At 38.4% G+C, this 21,101-nt stretch overlaps 1 protein-coding gene and 5 non-coding genes across 6 annotated transcripts in view; 5 read left to right on the top strand and 1 right to left on the bottom strand.

The window, feature by feature from the left end:
• The first annotated feature begins 1,236 nt into the window (after positions 1–1,236).
• Positions 1,237–1,355, top strand: LOC143227621 (5S ribosomal RNA). The gene has a single exon (XR_013015048.1). It is a non-coding gene; the product is annotated as a 5S ribosomal RNA (ribosomal RNA).
• A 1,726-nt stretch (positions 1,356–3,081) lies between these two features.
• On the top strand, positions 3,082–3,200 carry LOC143227620 (5S ribosomal RNA). Its single transcript, XR_013015047.1, has one exon. It is a non-coding gene; the product is annotated as a 5S ribosomal RNA (ribosomal RNA).
• A 1,724-nt stretch (positions 3,201–4,924) lies between these two features.
• Positions 4,925–5,043, top strand: LOC143227613 (5S ribosomal RNA). The gene has a single exon (XR_013015043.1). It is a non-coding gene; the product is annotated as a 5S ribosomal RNA (ribosomal RNA).
• Positions 5,044–6,766: 1,723 nt separating this feature from the next.
• On the top strand, positions 6,767–6,885 carry LOC143227602 (5S ribosomal RNA). Its single transcript, XR_013015032.1, has one exon. It is a non-coding gene; the product is annotated as a 5S ribosomal RNA (ribosomal RNA).
• A 1,732-nt stretch (positions 6,886–8,617) lies between these two features.
• On the top strand, positions 8,618–8,736 carry LOC143227584 (5S ribosomal RNA). Its single transcript, XR_013015015.1, has one exon. It is a non-coding gene; the product is annotated as a 5S ribosomal RNA (ribosomal RNA).
• Positions 8,737–19,591: 10,855 nt separating this feature from the next.
• Positions 19,592–21,101, bottom strand: part of eIF3d1 (eukaryotic translation initiation factor 3 subunit d1) — a 50,687-nt gene continuing 49,177 nt past the window's right edge. Inside the window, exon 15 of the mRNA XM_076453285.1 lies at positions 19,592–19,760. Coding sequence (XP_076309400.1) covers positions 19,744–19,760 — 17 coding nt within the window. The 3' untranslated portion in view covers positions 19,592–19,743. The remainder of the gene's footprint in view (positions 19,761–21,101) is intronic.

The raw sequence follows: 21,101 nt of genomic DNA, 5'->3' as shown, positions 1-21,101 counted from the left end.
TTATACAGATGGAATTTAAAACGTTTCCCTATTTCACAAAATTGTCTCGCTCGTGCACGTTTTGCCTGGGAAAAGCAATTGTCGAGGGATCTGTCTGCTACACAGAAAAGGCGATGCGACAAATATTTCGAGTTTCCTTACATAACGTTCGTTCGCTACGTTTTGTAAAATTACTTTGTCTAGAAATATAACCCAGCAGAGAGAGACTTCACTCGGAGACACCGACGATTGAACACCTTATTTATAAATCAAATATCTATTTTATATGTATGTACATTTGAAAATTAACTTTCCAATAACGACAAGAGTCTTTGCTATTGGAGTATAAAACAAAATAGGTGAGTAGAAACAACAAGAAAAAAAAAAGAGTTACAAAACAGTAAAAGCAAAATTGTCAACATAGCAGTGCAAGCAAAACGCGAAGGAAACGTCTTCAGATAAGTAGGAACTCGGTACGTGGCACGCTTCCGACTCGCGAACGGTAGTAGCCGAGTGTGACAGGTGCTGTTCCTTTATTCATTCTGTTTCTATAACGTCAGAGAATTATTCCCAGTTTTTGCAACGTACTTTCATTAATATCCATACACTTCTTTAGCGAGAGACAAAAGAGCGACTTCTGAGGCACTCCCACTAGACGGTAACCAGCGTTTAATACTATTTTGTTGTAGGGGGAGAAGGAGGCGAGCACACACGACTTCTCCCGATGGAAACCAAAATACACGTTAATAAACACAGGTAAATTAATGTGTATAGCCAAATGACGAATAAAAGAAGGTGAATATTAAATAATTCTAATCCCGATGCAAGCTCGTGTTAAAATCTAAATTCTGCACACACATCTGTAAGTGATGGGATGTGGGCCTGTGTAACGAGAGTAAAATACCAGATTTTCCGAAAGTAGGTCCGAAAGAAATATAAAGAAGACATAAACACCAACATGTGACTAAAAGACGTTTGAGAAAAGTTCTCAGAGGCTAAATTGATCAATTTAAGTGTTCCATGTGAAATGACACACGCCTGTGAGCGACAGTTTCCATACCCCCGAAATGACACTCGTGTAGTTCCGGGGATGTGTAACGCAAACCAGAGTTATCAGGCTCCACTTTCCAGCGTCCTCCAGTAAAAGTGAATTCCTAAAGCATCTCTTATATTTCACAACTAGGAAATTTTGGGCTGCGACAACGATTTTCTTTTAGAGTAACACTTAAAACACCAAATAAGAAAGAAAATTAAACTGTCATCGTTCATACCACGTTGAAAGCGCCGGTTCTCGTCCGATCACCGAAGCTAAGCAACGGCGGGCCCGGTTAGTACTTGGGAGGGTGACCACCTGGGAATACCGGGTGATGATGACTTTTTTTTTTTTTTTTTTCACGTTGAAATTTGTAGGTCTCGCAAAGAGCTGATCGATACCTCTCACTTTTTTTCACAATTTCTGATTTAAGAGATAAAAAATCCTTCCCGAAAGAGAGAAAGAAATTGGTTGGCTCAATTGAAGTGCCTTAATACTAAGTGTTTATAATGGTAAACTGTTGGGAAAACATTTTGTTATAGGAACTAATCAACTTTTCCATCAACAAGTCAGTTGATAAAACACGCTTCGAAAACGAAGTTCAAACATTCATTTCCTGCGATCGTTCAAGAAAAGTAGCAGCTCTCTAAGCAGGTGGCGTGAGCCGCGTTCCATTTCACTTTAAACCAAACTCCTCCAATCAGACGTATATTGGAGAGAAAAGAAATAAACTATCTTCGCGGGTCGATCTTCGGAATGCACAAAGGGTGCGAAGTCTACAAAACAGAAACTTCGTTAACGAGTAGATCCAGCCCACATCAATCTAAGGCAGTCTTATACAGATGGAATTTAAAACGTTTCCCTATTTCACAAAATTGTCTCGCTCGTGCACGTTTTGCCTGGGAAAAGCAATTGTCGAGGGATCTGTCTGCTACACAGAAAAGGCGATGCGACAAATATTTCGAGTTTCCTTACATAACGTTCGTTCGCTACGTTTTGTAAAATTACTTTGTCTAGAAATATAACCCAGCAGAGAGAGACTTCACTCGGAGACACCGACGATTGAACACCTTATTTATAAATCAAATATCTATTTTATATGTATGTACATTTGAAAATTAACTTTCCAATAACGACAAGAGTCTTTGCTATTGGAGTATAAAACAAAATAGGTGAGTAGAAACAACAAGAAAAAAAAAGAGTTACAAAACAGTAAAAGCAAAATTGTCAACATAGCAGTGCAAGCAAAACGCGAAGGAAACGTCTTCAGATAAGTAGGAACTCGGTACGTGGCACGCTTCCGACTCGCGAACGGTAGTAGCCGAGTGTGACAGGTGCTGTTCCTTTATTCATTCTGTTTCTATAACGTCAGAGAATTATTCCCAGTTTTGCAACGTACTTTCATTAATATCCATACACTTCTTTAGCGAGAGACAAAAGAGCGACTTCTGAGGCACTCCCACTAGACGGTAACCAGCGTTTAATACTATTTTGTTGTAGGGGGAGAAGGAGGCGAGCACACACGACTTCTCCCGATGGAAACCAAAATACACGTTAATAAACACAGGTAAATTAATGTGTATAGCCAAATGACGAATAAAAGAAGGTGAATATTAAATAATTCTAATCCCGATGCAAGCTCGTGTTAAAATCTAAATTCTGCACACACATCTGTAAGTGATGGGATGTGGGCCTGTGTAACGAGAGTAAAATACCAGATTTTCCGAAAGTAGGTCCGAAAGAAATATAAAGAAGACATAAACACCAACATGTGACTAAAAGACGTTTGAGAAAAGTTCTCAGAGGCTAAATTGATCAATTTAAGTGTTCCATGTGAATGACACACACGCCTGTGAGCGACAGTTTCCATACCCCCGAAATGACACTCGTGTAGTTCCGGGGATGTGTAACGCAAACCAGAGTTATCAGGCTCCACTTTCCAGCGTCCTCCAGTAAAAGTGAATTCCTAAAGCATCTCTTATATTTCACAACTAGGAAATTTTGGGCTGCGACAACGATTTTCTTTTAGAGTAACACTTAAAACACCAAATAAGAAAGAAAATTAAACTGTCATCGTTCATACCACGTTGAAAGCGCCGGTTCTCGTCCGATCACCGAAGCTAAGCAACGGCGGGCCCGGTTAGTACTTGGGAGGGTGACCACCTGGGAATACCGGGTGATGATGACTTTTTTTTTTTTTTTTTTTTCACGTTGAAATTTGTAGGTCTCGCAAAGAGCTGATCGATACCTCTCACTTTTTTCACAATTTCTGATTTAAGAGATAAAAAATCCTTCCCGAAAGAGAGAAAGAAATTGGTTGGCTCAATTGAAGTGCCTTAATACTAAGTGTTTATAATGGTAAACTGTTGGGAAAACATTTTGTTATAGGAACTAATCAACTTTTCCATCAACAAGTCAGTTGATAAAACACGCTTCGAAAACGAAGTTCAAACATTCATTTCCTGCGATCGTTCAAGAAAAGTAGCAGCTCTCTAAGCAGGTGGCGTGAGCCGCGTTCCATTTCACTTTAAACCAAACTCCTCCAATCAGACGTATATTGAGAGAAAAGAAATAAACTATCTTCGCGGGTCGATCTTCGGAATGCACAAAGGGTGCGAAGTCTACAAAACAGAAACTTCGTTAACGAGTAGATCCAGCCCACATCAATCTAAGGCAGTCTTATACAGATGGAATTTAAAACGTTTCCCTATTTCACAAAATTGTCTCGCTCGTGCACGTTTTGCCTGGGAAAAGCAATTGTCGAGGGATCTGTCTGCTACACAGAAAAGGCGATGCGACAAATATTTCGAGTTTCCTTACATAACGTTCGTTCGCTACGTTTTGTAAAATTACTTTGTCTAGAAATATAACCCAGCAGAGAGAGACTTCACTCGGAGACACCGACGATTGAACACCTTATTTATAAATCAAATATCTATTTTATATGTATGTACATTTGAAAATTAACTTTCCAATAACGACAAGAGTCTTTGCTATTGAGTATAAAACAAAATAGGTGAGTAGAAACAACAAGAAAAAAAAAGAGTTACAAAACAGTAAAAGCAAAATTGTCAACATAGCAGTGCAAGCAAAACGCGAAGGAAACGTCTTCAGATAAGTAGGAACTCGGTACGTGGCACGCTTCCGACTCGCGAACGGTAGTAGCCGAGTGTGACAGGTGCTGTTCCTTTATTCATTCTGTTTCTATAACGTCAGAGAATTATTCCCAGTTTTGCAACGTACTTTCATTAATATCCATACACTTCTTTAGCGAGAGACAAAAGAGCGACTTCTGAGGCACTCCCACTAGACGGTAACCAGCGTTTAATACTATTTTGTTGTAGGGGGAGAAGGAGGCGAGCACACACGACTTCTCCCGATGGAAACCAAAATACACGTTAATAAACACAGGTAAATTAATGTGTATAGCCAAATGACGAATAAAAGAAGGTGAATATTAAATAATTCTAATCCCGATGCAAGCTCGTGTTAAAATCTAAATTCTGCACACACATCTGTAAGTGATGGGATGTGGGCCTGTGTAACGAGAGTAAAATACCAGATTTTCCGAAAGTAGGTCCGAAAGAAATATAAAGAAGACATAAACACCAACATGTGACTAAAAGACGTTTGAGAAAAGTTCTCAGAGGCTAAATTGATCAATTTAAGTGTTCCATGTGAATGACACACACGCCTGTGAGCGACAGTTTCCATACCCCCGAAATGACACTCGTGTAGTTCCGGGATGTGTAACGCAAACCAGAGTTATCAGGCTCCACTTTCCAGCGTCCTCCAGTAAAAGTGAATTCCTAAAGCATCTCTTATATTTCACAACTAGGAAATTTTGGGCTGCGACAACGATTTTCTTTTAGAGTAACACTTAAAACACCAAATAAGAAAGAAAATTAAACTGTCATCGTTCATACCACGTTGAAAGCGCCGGTTCTCGTCCGATCACCGAAGCTAAGCAACGGCGGGCCCGGTTAGTACTTGGGAGGGTGACCACCTGGGAATACCGGGTGATGATGACTTTTTTTTTTTTTTTTTTCACGTTGAAATTTGTAGGTCTCGCAAAGAGCTGATCGATACCTCTCACTTTTTTCACAATTTCTGATTTAAGAGATAAAAAATCCTTCCCGAAAGAGAGAAAGAAATTGGTTGGCTCAATTGAAGTGCCTTAATACTAAGTGTTTATAATGGTAAACTGTTGGGAAAACATTTTTGTTATAGGAACTAATCAACTTTTCCATCAACAAGTCAGTTGATAAAACACGCTTCGAAAACGAAGTTCAAACATTCATTTCCTGCGATCGTTCAAGAAAAGTAGCAGCTCTCTAAGCAGGTGGCGTGAGCCGCGTTCCATTTCACTTTAAACCAAACTCCTCCAATCAGACGTATATTGAGAGAAAAGAAATAAACTATCTTCGCGGGTCGATCTTCGGAATGCACAAAGGGTGCGAAGTCTACAAAACAGAAACTTCGTTAACGAGTAGATCCAGCCCACATCAATCTAAGGCAGTCTTATACAGATGGAATTTAAAACGTTTCCCTATTTCACAAAATTGTCTCGCTCGTGCACGTTTTGCCTGGGAAAAGCAATTGTCGAGGGATCTGTCTGCTACACAGAAAAGGCGATGCGACAAATATTTCGAGTTTCCTTACATAACGTTCGTTCGCTACGTTTTGTAAAATTACTTTGTCTAGAAATATAACCCAGCAGAGAGAGACTTCACTCGGAGACACCGACGATTGAACACCTTATTTATAAATCAAATATCTATTTTATATGTATGTACATTTGAAAATTAACTTTCCAATAACGACAAGAGTCTTTGCTATTGGAGTATAAAACAAAATAGGTGAGTAGAAACAACAAGAAAAAAAGAGTTACAAAACAGTAAAAGCAAAATTGTCAACATAGCAGTGCAAGCAAAACGCGAAGGAAACGTCTTCAGATAAGTAGGAACTCGGTACGTGGCACGCTTCCGACTCGCGAACGGTAGTAGCCGAGTGTGACAGGTGCTGTTCCTTTATTCATTCTGTTTCTATAACGTCAGAGAATTATTCCCAGTTTTGCAACGTACTTTCATTAATATCCATACACTTCTTTAGCGAGAGACAAAAGAGCGACTTCTGAGGCACTCCCACTAGACGGTAACCAGCGTTTAATACTATTTTGTTGTAGGGGGAGAAGGAGGCGAGCACACACGACTTCTCCCGATGGAAACCAAAATACACGTTAATAAACACAGGTAAATTAATGTGTATAGCCAAATGACGAATAAAAGAAGGTGAATATTAAATAATTCTAATCCCGATGCAAGCTCGTGTTAAAATCTAAATTCTGCACACACATCTGTAAGTGATGGGATGTGGGCCTGTGTAACGAGAGTAAAATACCAGATTTTCCGAAAGTAGGTCCGAAAGAAATATAAAGAAGACATAAACACCAACATGTGACTAAAAGACGTTTGAGAAAAGTTCTCAGAGGCTAAATTGATCAATTTAAGTGTTCCATGTGAATGACACACACGCCTGTGAGCGACAGTTTCCATACCCCCGAAATGACACTCGTGTAGTTCCGGGGATGTGTAACGCAAACCAGAGTTATCAGGCTCCACTTTCCAGCGTCCTCCAGTAAAAGTGAATTCCTAAAGCATCTCTTATATTTCACAACTAGGAAATTTTGGGCTGCGACAACGATTTTCTTTTAGAGTAACACTTAAAACACCAAATAAGAAAGAAAATTAAACTGTCATCGTTCATACCACGTTGAAAGCGCCGGTTCTCGTCCGATCACCGAAGCTAAGCAACGGCGGGCCCGGTTAGTACTTGGGAGGGTGACCACCTGGGAATACCGGGTGATGATGACTTTTTTTTTTTTTTTTTTTTTCACGTTGAAATTTGTAGGTCTCGCAAAGAGCTGATCGATACCTCTCACTTTTTTCACAATTTCTGATTTAAGAGATAAAAAATCCTTCCCGAAAGAGAGAAAGAAATTGGTTGGCTCAATTGAAGTGCCTTAATACTAAGTGTTTATAATGGTAAACTGTTGGGAAAACATTTTTGTTATAGGAACTAATCAACTTTTCCATCAACAAGTCAGTTGATAAAACACGCTTCGAAAACGAAGTTCAAACATTCATTTCCTGCGATCGTTCAAGAAAAGTAGCAGCTCTCTAAGCAGGTGGCGTGAGCCGCGTTCCATTTCACTTTAAACCAAACTCCTCCAATCAGACGTATATTGAGAGAAAAGAAATAAACTATCTTCGCGGGTCGATCTTCGGAATGCACAAAGGGTGCGAAGTCTACAAAACAGAAACTTCGTTAACGAGTAGATCCAGCCCACATCAATCTAAGGCAGTCTTATACAGATGGAATTTAAAACGTTTCCCTATTTCACAAAATTGTCTCGCTCGTGCACGTTTTGCCTGGGAAAAGCAATTGTCGAGGGATCTGTCTGCTACACAGAAAAGGCGATGCGACAAATATTTCGAGTTTCCTTACATAACGTTCGTTCGCTACGTTTTGTAAAATTACTTTGTCTAGAAATATAACCCAGCAGAGAGAGACTTCACTCGGAGACACCGACGATTGAACACCTTATTTATAAATCAAATATCTATTTTATATGTATGTACATTTGAAAATTAACTTTCCAATAACGACAAGAGTCTTTGCTATTGGAGTATAAAACAAAATAGGTGAGTAGAAACAACAAGAAAAAAAAAAGAGTTACAAAACAGTAAAAGCAAAATTGTCAACATAGCAGTGCAAGCAAAACGCGAAGGAAACGTCTTCAGATAAGTAGGAACTCGGTACGTGGCACGCTTCCGACTCGCGAACGGTAGTAGCCGAGTGTGACAGGTGCTGTTCCTTTATTCATTCTGTTTCTATAACGTCAGAGAATTATTCCCAGTTTTTTGCAACGTACTTTCATTAATATCCATACACTTCTTTAGCGAGAGACAAAAGAGCGACTTCTGAGGCACTCCCACTAGACGGTAACCAGCGTTTAATACTATTTTGTTGTAGGGGGAGAAGGAGGCGAGCACACACGACTTCTCCCGATGGAAACCAAAATACACGTTAATAAACACAGGTAAATTAATGTGTATAGCCAAATGACGAATAAAAGAAGGTGAATATTAAATAATTCTAATCCCGATGCAAGCTCGTGTTAAAATCTAAATTCTGCACACACATCTGTAAGTGATGGGATGTGGGCCTGTGTAACGAGAGTAAAATACCAGATTTTCCGAAAGTAGGTCCGAAAGAAATATAAAGAAGACATAAACACCAACATGTGACTAAAAGACGTTTGAGAAAAGTTCTCAGAGGCTAAATTGATCAATTTAAGTGTTCCATGTGAATGACACACACGCCTGTGAGCGACAGTTTCCATACCCCCCGAAATGACACTCGTGTAGTTCCGGGGATGTGTAACGCAAACCAGAGTTATCAGGCTCCACTTTCCAGCGTCCTCCAGTAAAAGTGAATTCCTAAAGCATCTCTTATATTTCACAACTAGGAAATTTTGGGCTGCGACAACGATTTTCTTTTAGAGTAACACTTAAAACACCAAATAAGAAAGAAAATTAAACTGTCATCGTTCATACCACGTTGAAAGCGCCGGTTCTCGTCCGATCACCGAAGCTAAGCAACGGCGGGCCCGGTTAGTACTTGGGAGGGTGACCACCTGGGAATACCGGGTGATGATGACTTTTTTTTTTTTTTTTTTTTCACGTTGAAATTTGTAGGTCTCGCAAAGAGCTGATCGATACCTCTCACTTTTTTCACAATTTCTGATTTAAGAGATAAAAAATCCTTCCCGAAAGAGAGAAAGAAATTGGTTGGCTCAATTGAAGTGCCTTAATACTAAGTGTTTATAATGGTAAACTGTTGGGAAAACATTTTGTTATAGGAACTAATCAACTTTTCCATCAACAAGTCAGTTGATAAAACACGCTTCGAAAACGAAGTTCAAACATTCATTTCCTGCGATCGTTCAAGAAAAGTAGCAGCTCTCTAAGCAGGTGGCGTGAGCCGCGTTCCATTTCACTTTAAACCAAACTCCTCCAATCAGACGTATATTGAGAGAAAAGAAATAAACTATCTTCGCGGGTCGATCTTCGGAATGCACAAAGGGTGCGAAGTCTACAAAACAGAAACTTCGTTAACGAGTAGATCCAGCCCACATCAATCTAAGGCAGTCTTATACAGATGGAATTTAAAACGTTTCCCTATTTCACAAAATTGTCTCGCTCGTGCACGTTTTGCCTGGGAAAAGCAATTGTCGAGGGATCTGTCTGCTACACAGAAAAGGCGATGCGACAAATATTTCGAGTTTCCTTACATAACGTTCGTTCGCTACGTTTTGTAAAATTACTTTGTCTAGAAATATAACCCAGCAGAGAGAGACTTCACTCGGAGACACCGACGATTGAACACCTTATTTATAAATCAAATATCTATTTTATATGTATGTACATTTGAAAATTAACTTTCCAATAACGACAAGAGTCTTTGCTATTGGAGTATAAAACAAAATAGGTGAGTAGAAACAACAAGAAAAAAAAAAGAGTTACAAAACAGTAAAAGCAAAATTGTCAACATAGCAGTGCAAGCAAAACGCGAAGGAAACGTCTTCAGATAAGTAGGAACTCGGTACGTGGCACGCTTCCGACTCGCGAACGGTAGTAGCCGAGTGTGACAGGTGCTGTTCCTTTATTCATTCTGTTTCTATAACGTCAGAGAATTATTCCCAGTTTTTGCAACGTACTTTCATTAATATCCATACACTTCTTTAGCGAGAGACAAAAGAGCGACTTCTGAGGCACTCCCACTAGACGGTAACCAGCGTTTAATACTATTTTGTTGTAGGGGGAGAAGGAGGCGAGCACACACGACTTCTCCCGATGGAAACCAAAATACACGTTAATAAACACAGGTAAATTAATGTGTATAGCCAAATGACGAATAAAAGAAGGTGAATATTAAATAATTCTAATCCCGATGCAAGCTCGTGTTAAAATCTAAATTCTGCACACACATCTGTAAGTGATGGGATGTGGGCCTGTGTAACGAGAGTAAAATACCAGATTTTCCGAAAGTAGGTCCGAAAGAAATATAAAGAAGACATAAACACCAACATGTGACTAAAAGACGTTTGAGAAAAGTTCTCAGAGGCTAAATTGATCAATTTAAGTGTTCCATGTGAATGACACACACGCCTGTGAGCGACAGTTTCCATACCCCCGAAATGACACTCGTGTAGTTCCGGGGATGTGTAACGCAAACCAGAGTTATCAGGCTCCACTTTCCAGCGTCCTCCAGTAAAAGTGAATTCCTAAAGCATCTCTTATATTTCACAACTAGGAAATTTTGGGCTGCGACAACGATTTTCTTTTAGAGTAACACTTAAAACACCAAATAAGAAAGAAAATTAAACTGTCATCGTTCATACCACGTTGAAAGCGCCGGCTCTCGTCCGATCACCGAAGCTAAGCAACGCAAGTATGGAATTAATGCATCGCACGGTGTTTGTGGAAACTTCCAATTCAAACCATGTGGACGTGATCCATGCTGTTATGAATACGTTTGGTGCTGCTTCGGTTACTGCTGTTGTTCCTCGCCCGGGAGGGTGTGAGGTAACTTTTGTTCTCCCTGCCTACGTGGACCTAGCTGTCGATGCTGGTCTTGTTGTAAATGGTGTACATTGTTTGGCTAATGGTGTAACTAAACGCACTATTACTGTTTCTTTTATGGAAGTACCAGAATATATAGCCGATGATGTTCTTCTAAATAAACTTAAGGATTTTGCTTGTGAAGTAAGGAGCCCTATAGTGTGGAAGAGAGACCAGGGCATATATTTAGGTATACGCCATGTTCGTGTGTCTTTAGTGAAAAGTGTATCTCTTTGCCGTACGTTGTGAAAGTTTTTGATACTTTGGGCAAGGCGGTTATGTTAAAGGTGAAGCATTATCGCCAGTCAAAAGTGTGTAATTTATGTTTGGGGGCGGATCATTTATATCGCGATTGTCCCCAGTTTATTTGCCGACATTGTCATGTGCAAGGACATGTTCGACAACGTTGTCCCAAGCTTGTTGTTCCTCGGCCTTCTTCTTGTGACGACGCTGACGTGGCCACTGTTGTTGCTTCTCGTGCAGTACCTGAAGACGCTGAAAGACTGTCTGTTCGTCAACGCGCTGATTCGGAGGTTTCCCTTTCAATGGAGACTACAGCTACCCCTTGGGTGGATGTATCTTCCAGTCGACTGACGGTTTCTGGTGGGGCCAGGGAACGGGCTAGTAGTTATCCCCCTGCTGGAATCCGTGCTTGGAGCTGGTACTTTTCTTGACGATCGCAGGAAATGATGGTTTGAATTCCGTTTTGTTCGCTAAAGCCTCTGGTCAAGAATACGTTTCGGAAGCGTGTTTAATTAACTGACTTGATGACTTTCGTTCGTTACTTGCATGGATTTTTCCTCTATAGCTGATGGAAAAGTAGATTAGTTCCCACGACAAAAATGTCTTCCCAAGAGTTTACCATTATCGACACATCATATTAAAGCACTTCACTTGAGCCCACCACGTTCTTTCGAGAAGGATTTTTTTTATCTCTTCTATCAGAACTTGTGAAAAAGTGAGAAGTATCGATCAGCTCTTTGCGAGACGTACCAATTTGAACGTGAAAAAAAAGTCGTCATCACCTGATATTCACAGATGGTCATTTTCTCAAATACTAACCGGGCCCGACGTTGCTCTTTATTTATTATTAAAAAACAAAGAAACAAACTACATGCATTATAGAAAATTATAACAAAATTACAATGACAATCTTGTTGACAATTACAGTTATACATGGAGTTTACTAGAATTATCCAACAGATAATATACATGGAAAAAAAAAAACAACTAAACCATCAGAACAACAGCTGAGGAAAGTAACACATCTTTTCCACACAGGACAAATTACACGACACGTATTAAACAAATGTTCAACATCTTCATGTAAGAAACAGGAATGACGCGACGGAGATTCAATATGATGCCGAAACAAAAACGACTGAGTAGGCAGGACTTGGTGTCATAATTTCCAATTAAGATAAAAAAAAAACTCGAGGATGATACGAAATATGTGTCACATACTTCCATTGCCAAGTTAACCTCAAACCTGGATACAACATAAATATTATAGGTGTCTCAGATACCGTTAAAAGTTTGTTAAAAATGACTTTAACCGTTGCTTACGACCAGTCAAATTCACAAAACTGAGAACAGCATTCCCTGTAAAGCCTCAACAGTGAATTGTAAAAATGCAGTAAATGAAAAGTGAATTGTAAAAATGCAGTAAATGAAAAGATGAACGTGGTGAAGCATTAGAGAGAAATTCAGATCGTAAGTGATGTAAATGAAAACCAAACCAAAATCGCGCAAAATATTTCCATTGAGCATGCCTGGGACTAAGAAGATCCACAACATGAAATAAAATAAAAGCCTGTAATTTCAGTTTCATATCACACACTCTCGATCCACCATTAGTGACAAATAAATATAAAATATCCCGACGAATAAACGAGTTCTTACTCTTCCAGAAAAACTTCGAAAGATTACTAAGTAATACAGCCAAATGTGATCGTTCAATCGGAAATATACCCCATTAAACCACAGTTTAAAACAATGAAATACATTAAAATATAACGCTCTCTCTCGCAATGAAAAGTGACAATAAAATGAATCATTTAGATTTGTGTGAAAAGAAGAAAGGAGACGCTCCCAGTTAGCACGACCAGAGATTCCACCAAACAGAACTCCAAACATCTGGATATTATCTCAAGACCACTGAATAGGATACAAGTCAACGATGCTCGACACCCACGGCCCCAACAACAAACCAAGTGCTTTTTCACGCTTAACTTTTGCCCCTGAAAAAAAAACAAAATAAATCAAGTAACGAAAACATATGATGTACACTGTCTCGAGATCGACAAATAAACGATACATTATCAGCAAATGCAACATACTCAACAAACTCAACAGTAACAGGAAGACCACAACGTCCAAAATAAAGTGTCATCTTACGCAAAAGTGGTTCCAAACACAAAACATACAAGACCACGGATAGACTACAACCTTGATGGAACGATCTATGAATGGGAAATAAATCCCTGAAAAAACCGTTAACCAACACACCTTTCAGCAGATAGATATAATCTACGAATGTAATCAACAAACACAGGGAGAAACCGAAAAGCCGACAGAACACGGAACAGATAATCGTGTGATATGCGGTCAAATTCATATTCCTGACAACAGACACAACAGCGCAGTCAGCGTTTCGTTCTCGAACATAATAACATCGCGAATGAGATGTAGTAGATCACAAAAACGACGACCGGAAACGGCACAAGCTTGATCAAGACTAATGACGTCAGCCAAGACGGGTCGCAACGAAGTGTTAAAACTTTGGTTAAGATTTTATAGTCAACATTCAAAAGAGTAATAAGCGCCAATTTTGAATTAAACTGCAATCACGATTTGTTTGGGGAATATGCGAAATAACACCTCGAGCAAAATTAGGTGAAAAACCATCACTGAAGTCATCATTTATTAGCTGAATACATTTAGCACCAAATAAGTGAAAATAACGAATATAAAATTATTTAGGTAAGCCATACAAACCTGCGATTTCCCACCTTCCATCGATTTTAAAGCAATGTGGCATTCGTCATACGTTATAGTTGCAGCCAATCTATCATTGTGTGTGAAAGAAAGTTGAGGCAAGTTATTTAAAAAAATAGGAAACCAAGGAAGAATCACAATTGTAACGAGCAAATAAATGAGTAAAGTAAGATTCTACAACAGGTCAAATATTCGACGTACCAGTTATTTTTCCGCTGTCTGTTGTCAGAGAAGTTAAGCATTTTCGCCCACCATTGCGACATTCCCGACAAATGAAATAATTTGTGACCGTTTCTCAATCCGACAATAAATTTGCCTTAGAACAAATAATGGCACCTCCCAAACGAGCCTGTAATAGATCGTTTAAAGCACTACGTAAAACACGTTTAATACGTTTCTCATCGCTAGTTAAGAGAGGATTCAAATTAGCAGTTTATATTTTGTGTTGTAGCTCTTTAATATGAGATAGACGTTCTCGACAAATTGCTTTTGAAATACGAATTGCCAGAGCTTGACAGCTGTTTTGAAGTTACACCACCAACGAAAATCAGGATGAGCTGAAGCAAATACAGACCAGAGATTAAGAAGAGCATTGGTAAAGGAATCATGCAACATGATTTATTTAGACGTATTTAACATAAAATAACCAGGTCCAAAAGAAATCGTTGAAATATTATAAAGGCAAAGTTCCACAAAACCATGATCAGAAAATGTACAAGAAAGAATACGACAAAATACTGAGCCTTGAAAAAGTTGAATTGAAACTAAAAAGCGGTGAATACGAGTTGAAATAGATCTATTCGTCCAAGTAAATTCCTTTAAATTGGGATGTAACCTCTATCAAATATCACACAATGAATAGGTACACATAATATTCTTTAAATCTTCATATGAGACCATACTGCTTAAAAAATTCCATTCACATTTGTCTAAAAGTGGGTCAGAAATACAATTAAAATCACCGCAACCAATAAGGGGGCGACTAGATATTAAATACTGATCCAGATTATGGAAACAAAAATTTCGATCAGTCTCACCCATCAGGGCATATATACAAACAATACGTATAAAGGTACGCCAAAACCCATCAAGCCAACGTACACGACCTTCAAAATCACAGCCATTATGAATAACACGAGCGTTACATCGATTATGTATAAATATGCCAACACCACAAATATTACTTTAAAACAATTATTTCAAAGTTAGAAACTGTCCCATACAGGCGTGTGTGTCATCGACGTGGAACACTTAATTGATCAATTAGGTCTCTGAGATCCGTCTGAAACGTCTTTTAGTCACATGTTAGGATTTTTCCTTCTTTATATTTCTTTCACTTACACAAAATATGGTGGTTTCCTCTCGTTACAGGCCTATTTTCCATCACTTAAAGATGTGTTTTCTGAATTTAGTTTTTTACATGAGCTTAGGAGTATAATTATTTATTAAATTTAATTTTCACCTTGTTTTATTGGTCATTTGGCTATACACATTAATTAACCTGCTCACCTCCTTCCTTTCAACAAAATAGTATTAAACGCTTGTTACCCTCTAGTAATAGCGTCTCAGAAGTCGCTGTTTTCTCTCTCGCTAAAGAAGTGTATGGATATTGATCGAAGTACATTGAAAAAACTGGGGATCATTCACTGACGTTATTGAAACAGAATGAGTAAAGGAACAAGGTGTGTGTTTCAAACTGCAACAGTTACTACCGCAGCACCTGTCACACTCGGTTACTACCCTTTGTGAGTCAGAAGCGTGCCGCGAACAAATTTGCTACTTGTGCTCAAGACGTTTGCTTCGAGGTTTGCTTTCACTGCAAAACTTTCAAATTTGCTTTTACTGTTTTGTAACGTTTTTTTGTTTTTCTACTTGCCTTTCCGTTCGATATCGCAATATCAAACACTCTTGTTATTGTTGGAAAATTTAATTCTCTATAGTAGTTACACACACACACACACATATATTTGCTTCTAAATAAGGTGTGCAATCGTCGGTGTCACCTTGTTTCTGTTGTGTGGATCCCGCACCCTACATGCATTACGAAAGTCAGAGAACAACCCGTGGAGATTTTTATTTTTGTCTTTCAAATAAACTTTGAATGGTGGGTTTGGTTAAAAGTGTAAGGAAACGCCGCTCGCTACACCTGCTTGGAGCGGCTACTTTTGTTAGTGTTCGCATAAAATGGTAGATTGGGTATCGTCCCTTCCCTCTTCCTTAAGCTTCTGATCTATAATATGTTTGGGAAGAGTGTTTAATTTACAACATACTTACTGCTTTTCGTTCGTTACCTGCATGAGGTTTCTGTCGCTAGCTCTTAAACAATTAGTTCCTCTGATCGCGTGATAAAAATGTCTTACCAAAAGAGCTCGACTATAGACACATGCTACTAAGATACTTCACTTGAGCCCACAGCGTTTAGATTTTTGGATCACTTATATCAAAACCTGTGAAAGAGTGAGAGGTACTGAGTAGCTCTTTGCGAGACCTACCAATATGTATATGATAAAAGTAACACACAATGGAAAAAGTAAAAAAGGAAATGGTAGGAGAAACCTACGAGGTTCTCTAACTTTGGGATGTTCTTCAAACCCTTATCAACAATATCACTTCATGAGGAATTTAAAGTGAGATGGGTAGTAACCTCAGTGTTTGAGTTCAAGAGGAGTTCACTGTGTGTTGGGGTAGATGTTTACATCAAGATGTCCTCAGAACGTTGCTTCTTGACTGACTTTGGAGAGCCAGTAAGTTGGTTGGTTTCATGTTTTATGGCACAAAGCAACTAGGCTATCTGCATCAAGCCAGTAAGTTCTTCTATTCTCTTGTGAATTTTAGACTTTCGTCTGACAAGGAATGGAGTATGATAAAGTGAGGTACAGATACAGAATGGAGTAGAGACTGTTGTTCAGAATTTTCTATGTGTGATTACTTACCAATGAGCTATTTTTATTAGAATTTGGGGGGTCCATAATATAAAAAGCAATACTCGGTGCACCCTCATTCCACCCATCATGAAGTTCTACAAGGGGATGCACTACAATGCCAAACAAGTAAACTATATAAATACCAAGGCTTCATGAGCACTATACTCATACATCAGCATCAGACAGAATATCTACAACACCTGTTGAGAAAGCCTAACACTAGTACTCAGTTGATCCTAGCTCAACAAGACCAGCCAATAGATCCTGGAGAGGCCACTTTTTTTAAACAAGAATTCAGAGCCAATACACACACACACTTTAGATTCATCATTTCATTGCTAGATGAACCCCAGTAGGAACAAACAGCCTTCAGTAGAGAAGAATATTACTCAGCCATAACTGCCTGTGCATTCTCAGTATGTGCAACAACAGAAACCTGCACAAATAGTCCTCTACATCACATTCATAGGACTTAACTCATCCACACTATCATTTGCAACTCAGAAAATGGTCATTTAAATGCAGCTTTTCCCATTCATAGAGAAAATCAGCCACCAAAAATAGCAAGTATTACACTGGGGAACACTTTTTCAGTAACTTTGAGTTGCATTGGATATTTTAACTGATTCTGAAGGAGTTTTAGGCGCTGATTTCAAATCTGAAATTAGTTTTTCTCTACAAGCTCTAGTTTGTATGCAATTTGAGGTTAATGAAATTGTACAAACGTGAACTTGCGTAAACCATGTATAAGCATTTTCATGTCCATATATATAGATAGCTTCTAATATTTTGATCATTCTATTTTTGTTTCAGATCAAACATGGCTTCCAAAAATAGATATCATTGCAGAAACAAGCCTGATGCCTTCTGCTACACATGTGGATGCTACACACTCAATCGTCAGAGACGTAACATATCCTCGTTCGTCAAGCGTGCCTACAAGGCATATTTTGAAGTTCATCTTGGTGATCAAGACAAGCAATGGGCTCCTCATGTTGTGTGCCACAATTGTGAGGAAATGCTTCGAGACTGGATCAAAGGAAAACGCAATGGTCTGCATTTTGGTGTTCCAATGATTTAGCGCGAACCCACCAACCATGTAACTGACTGTTATTTCTGCATGGTAAACACAACGGTGTTGGGAAGAAAAACCGACAAAAGATTACGATCCAAACATTCCCTCAGCTATTCGCCTGCTCCGCACTCTGAAGAAGTTCCTGTTCCAGTTTTCAAAGGCTTGCCTTCATTGGACGATAAAGACATTGGACATGATACAAGCGAACAAGACAGTTGTGACAGTGAATTGTCAGAAAAGTGTACACAATCGAGAACTGTTCTTCAGACACTGAACCTTTCCCGTCCCCAAGCCTCTTCCCCAGGCTGAACTGAATGATTTAGTGCGGGATTTAGGTCTTTCAAAGAAAGCAGCAGAGCTTTTGGCATCAAGATTACAAGGCAGAAATCTTGTTGATCACTCTGTTAAAGTATCATATTTCAGAAAGCGTGACCAGCTTTTAGTGACCTTCTTTTCAGAAGACAGACAGTTTGTTTACTGCCATGACATCCAAGGGCTTCTCATAGAACTGGGTGTACCTTATTATAGACCTGCTGAATGGAGACTCTTTTTAGACAGTTCAAAACGCAGTCTAAAGTGTGTTCTTTTACATAATGGGAATGTTTATGGACCTGTCGGTCACTCAGTGCATTTATGGAAGACTATGATGATAAGAGAATGGTCATGGACTTATTAAAATATAATGAGCACAATTGGATCATTTGTGTAGACTTAAAGATGGTCAACTTTCTTCTTGGACAACAGAAAGGTTTCACCAAGTTTCCATGTTTCCTCTGTATGTGGGACAGTCGAGCACGAGACAGACATTGGGTCCAGAAGGACTGGCCTATTTGTGACACCCTTGAAGCAGGCATGCCAAATATCATACAAGACCCAATTGTAAGCAGAGATAAGATCATCTTTCCTCCTCTTCACATCAAATTAGGTTTGATGAAGCAATTTGTCAAGGCACTGGAAACCGAAGGTGAATATTTCCAACACATCATCACAGCTTTACCAGGGTTATCATTTGAGAAGATCAAAGCAGGCGTGTTTGATGGCCCACAGATTCGAACCCTAATTCGTGATGATCAGTTTGTTGCTAAGATAACCGCTTTAGAAAAGGCAGCATGGTTATCCTTTGTGGCAGTCGTTCAGAACTTCCTTGGAAACAATAAGGCGGAGAACTACAGTGAACTTGTGAACAGAATACTCCTCACTTTTCGTGATCTCGGTGCAACATGAGCATCAAGCTTCATTTTTTGAACAGCCACCTTGATAAGTTCCCTGACAACCTGGGGCTGTGAGTGACTTAACAAGGAGAACGATTCCACCAAGACCTAAAGGTCATGGAAGAACACTACCAAGGGCTGGGACAAAAGTATGATGGCTGACTACTGCTGGAGCATTAAACGAGATTGTCCAGATGAAGTGTACAAACGCAAAAGTTACAAACGCAAATTCCTACCTGAATAAAATACACAAACAAATTGATAAGCTATTCCTATAATTTCATATAATAACGAAAAATTAAAAAATAAATAAAAAATGTCAAATTGCATAAAATCTGTAGCTTGCAGACAAAAACCGACTTCAGATTTGAAATCAACACACTCAAATTGACTATAGAAAGGTCTTTTTTTAAATGCAACAAAATGAGTGTTCCCCAGTGTTATCAACCAGATACAAAGCAGCCTGATTCACTCCAAGACAGAAACTGGTGCTTTCAACAGAGTATGAATGATGGTAATTAAAAAAATTGATTATCTTATCCTATAAGCAATTTTTATCAAACCAATCCATAGAACAAAAATTTCTCAATTTTAAAATAGATGACAGGCACTGTGTGTGTGTGTGTGTGTGTGTGCGCATGCACGCGTGTGTTTTCTCACTGATATTTAATCAACTCAAACACAAATTTATTTTGAAAATGGTTTTACTTAATTACCATAACCACAGAAAACACATTTCAGGTTGTTTATCAAAGGCAATGACAACAAGTAGATATGAACTACTTTCTTGTTCTACGAAGGTAAAACTTCCATGTCTGCAGGACAAAACTTTCTCAGCTTAACCCTGGACTTCATCTATAAAAAAAATACATAAATTAGTATTAACATCAATAGCTTTATATTATCAAAGGTTGAATACCTTATGTGGACAACAAGTAGTATTAAATATACTTTATAAAATCAAAAACATTATTTAAATTCTGCAAAAATTATTTAGCTGTGATTATCTTATCTCGTAGCTTTACTTTCAAACAATATGCACTTTTTGATGAAACTTTGATGTAATTCTTGTCCCAAAATTAAGAGTGGCCCATATGTTCAATGACTAGTTACTTCAAATGTACCTGAAATAATGTTTTTTTTAGAAAACATATATGAACATGAAATTTGGTTATTTCATTTGTAAAGAAACCTTGGGAAGGGAGGACAAAATATGTCACTGATACTTTGGTAAATCCATTTACTCAGATAGTGAGCACTCCGTAGTAGCAAAGGCAAGACATTGTGAAACCAGCTGTGCATTGAGGTGAAGGTAATAAGTACAACAGAAATCACAAAGAAAAAATAAGCTATCATATAATTGCATTATTCTTTTTAACACACACACACAAGTACCAGAATGCACCTCAACTTATGGACTCCTTTGCATATCAAGAAGTAAGAAGGAAAAAAGTCAATCTTTGGTGGAGTCAAAATATCACCCTATAGCGGTTTTAAACAGCTTTTACATTGTCCACTAGTTATAATTAAAAAAAAGAAAGAAATCATGAATGTTTTGAAATATTATGCTACTCTGAACAACTGAACACTGCTTGCATTATTTCAAATTTACAGAAAACAAACTTACTACACCACACACGAAGTTAAAATACACTCAGACAACTTTGGACCCCAGCATGAATTCAAGAGAGTTGTTATAAATGTTGTAGAATGCCCTGTGAAAGACAGAACCTAAAATCTTATTGCATGTAGTTTTGCTTAACAAGAGGAATTGCAGTTTGTTCTCTATCAAGCATATTTCAACAAAATGAAAGTGACAAAATTCAGGTGTACATGTCTCCCAGAAGTATGCTCATTCCTACTTTAAATATGGTTTCAACACCTTTTATCAATAAAAAAATGTCAAGCATTACACCGTACTCTTTAATAATTGAATATGTACTAAATATCTGTAGAACAAAAATGATAGTAGTCATATATGTACTGTGTACTATATTATTTTTCATGTGAAAAAAAGCTGAAACTATAAACAGAGTAAAACTTAAAAATTATGATTCTCACTTGCCAATTTCCAATGAAAATCTTAAATACCAATGATCTTTCTGTGGGTTATAAACTTTCTCAATCACATTTTGAAAATATGTTTTGAACTGAATCTGGTGTTAATATTTCTGCTTTTTTTAAAAGTAAACTGTG

The sequence above is a fragment of the Tachypleus tridentatus genome, chromosome 9, assembly GCF_004210375.1.
Source record: "Tachypleus tridentatus isolate NWPU-2018 chromosome 9, ASM421037v1, whole genome shotgun sequence".
In the NCBI taxonomy this organism is placed as follows: Eukaryota; Metazoa; Arthropoda; class Merostomata; order Xiphosura; family Limulidae; genus Tachypleus; species Tachypleus tridentatus.
The sequence above is the reverse complement of the archived record's forward strand: the minus strand, read 5'-3'. Positions and strand labels throughout refer to the sequence as shown.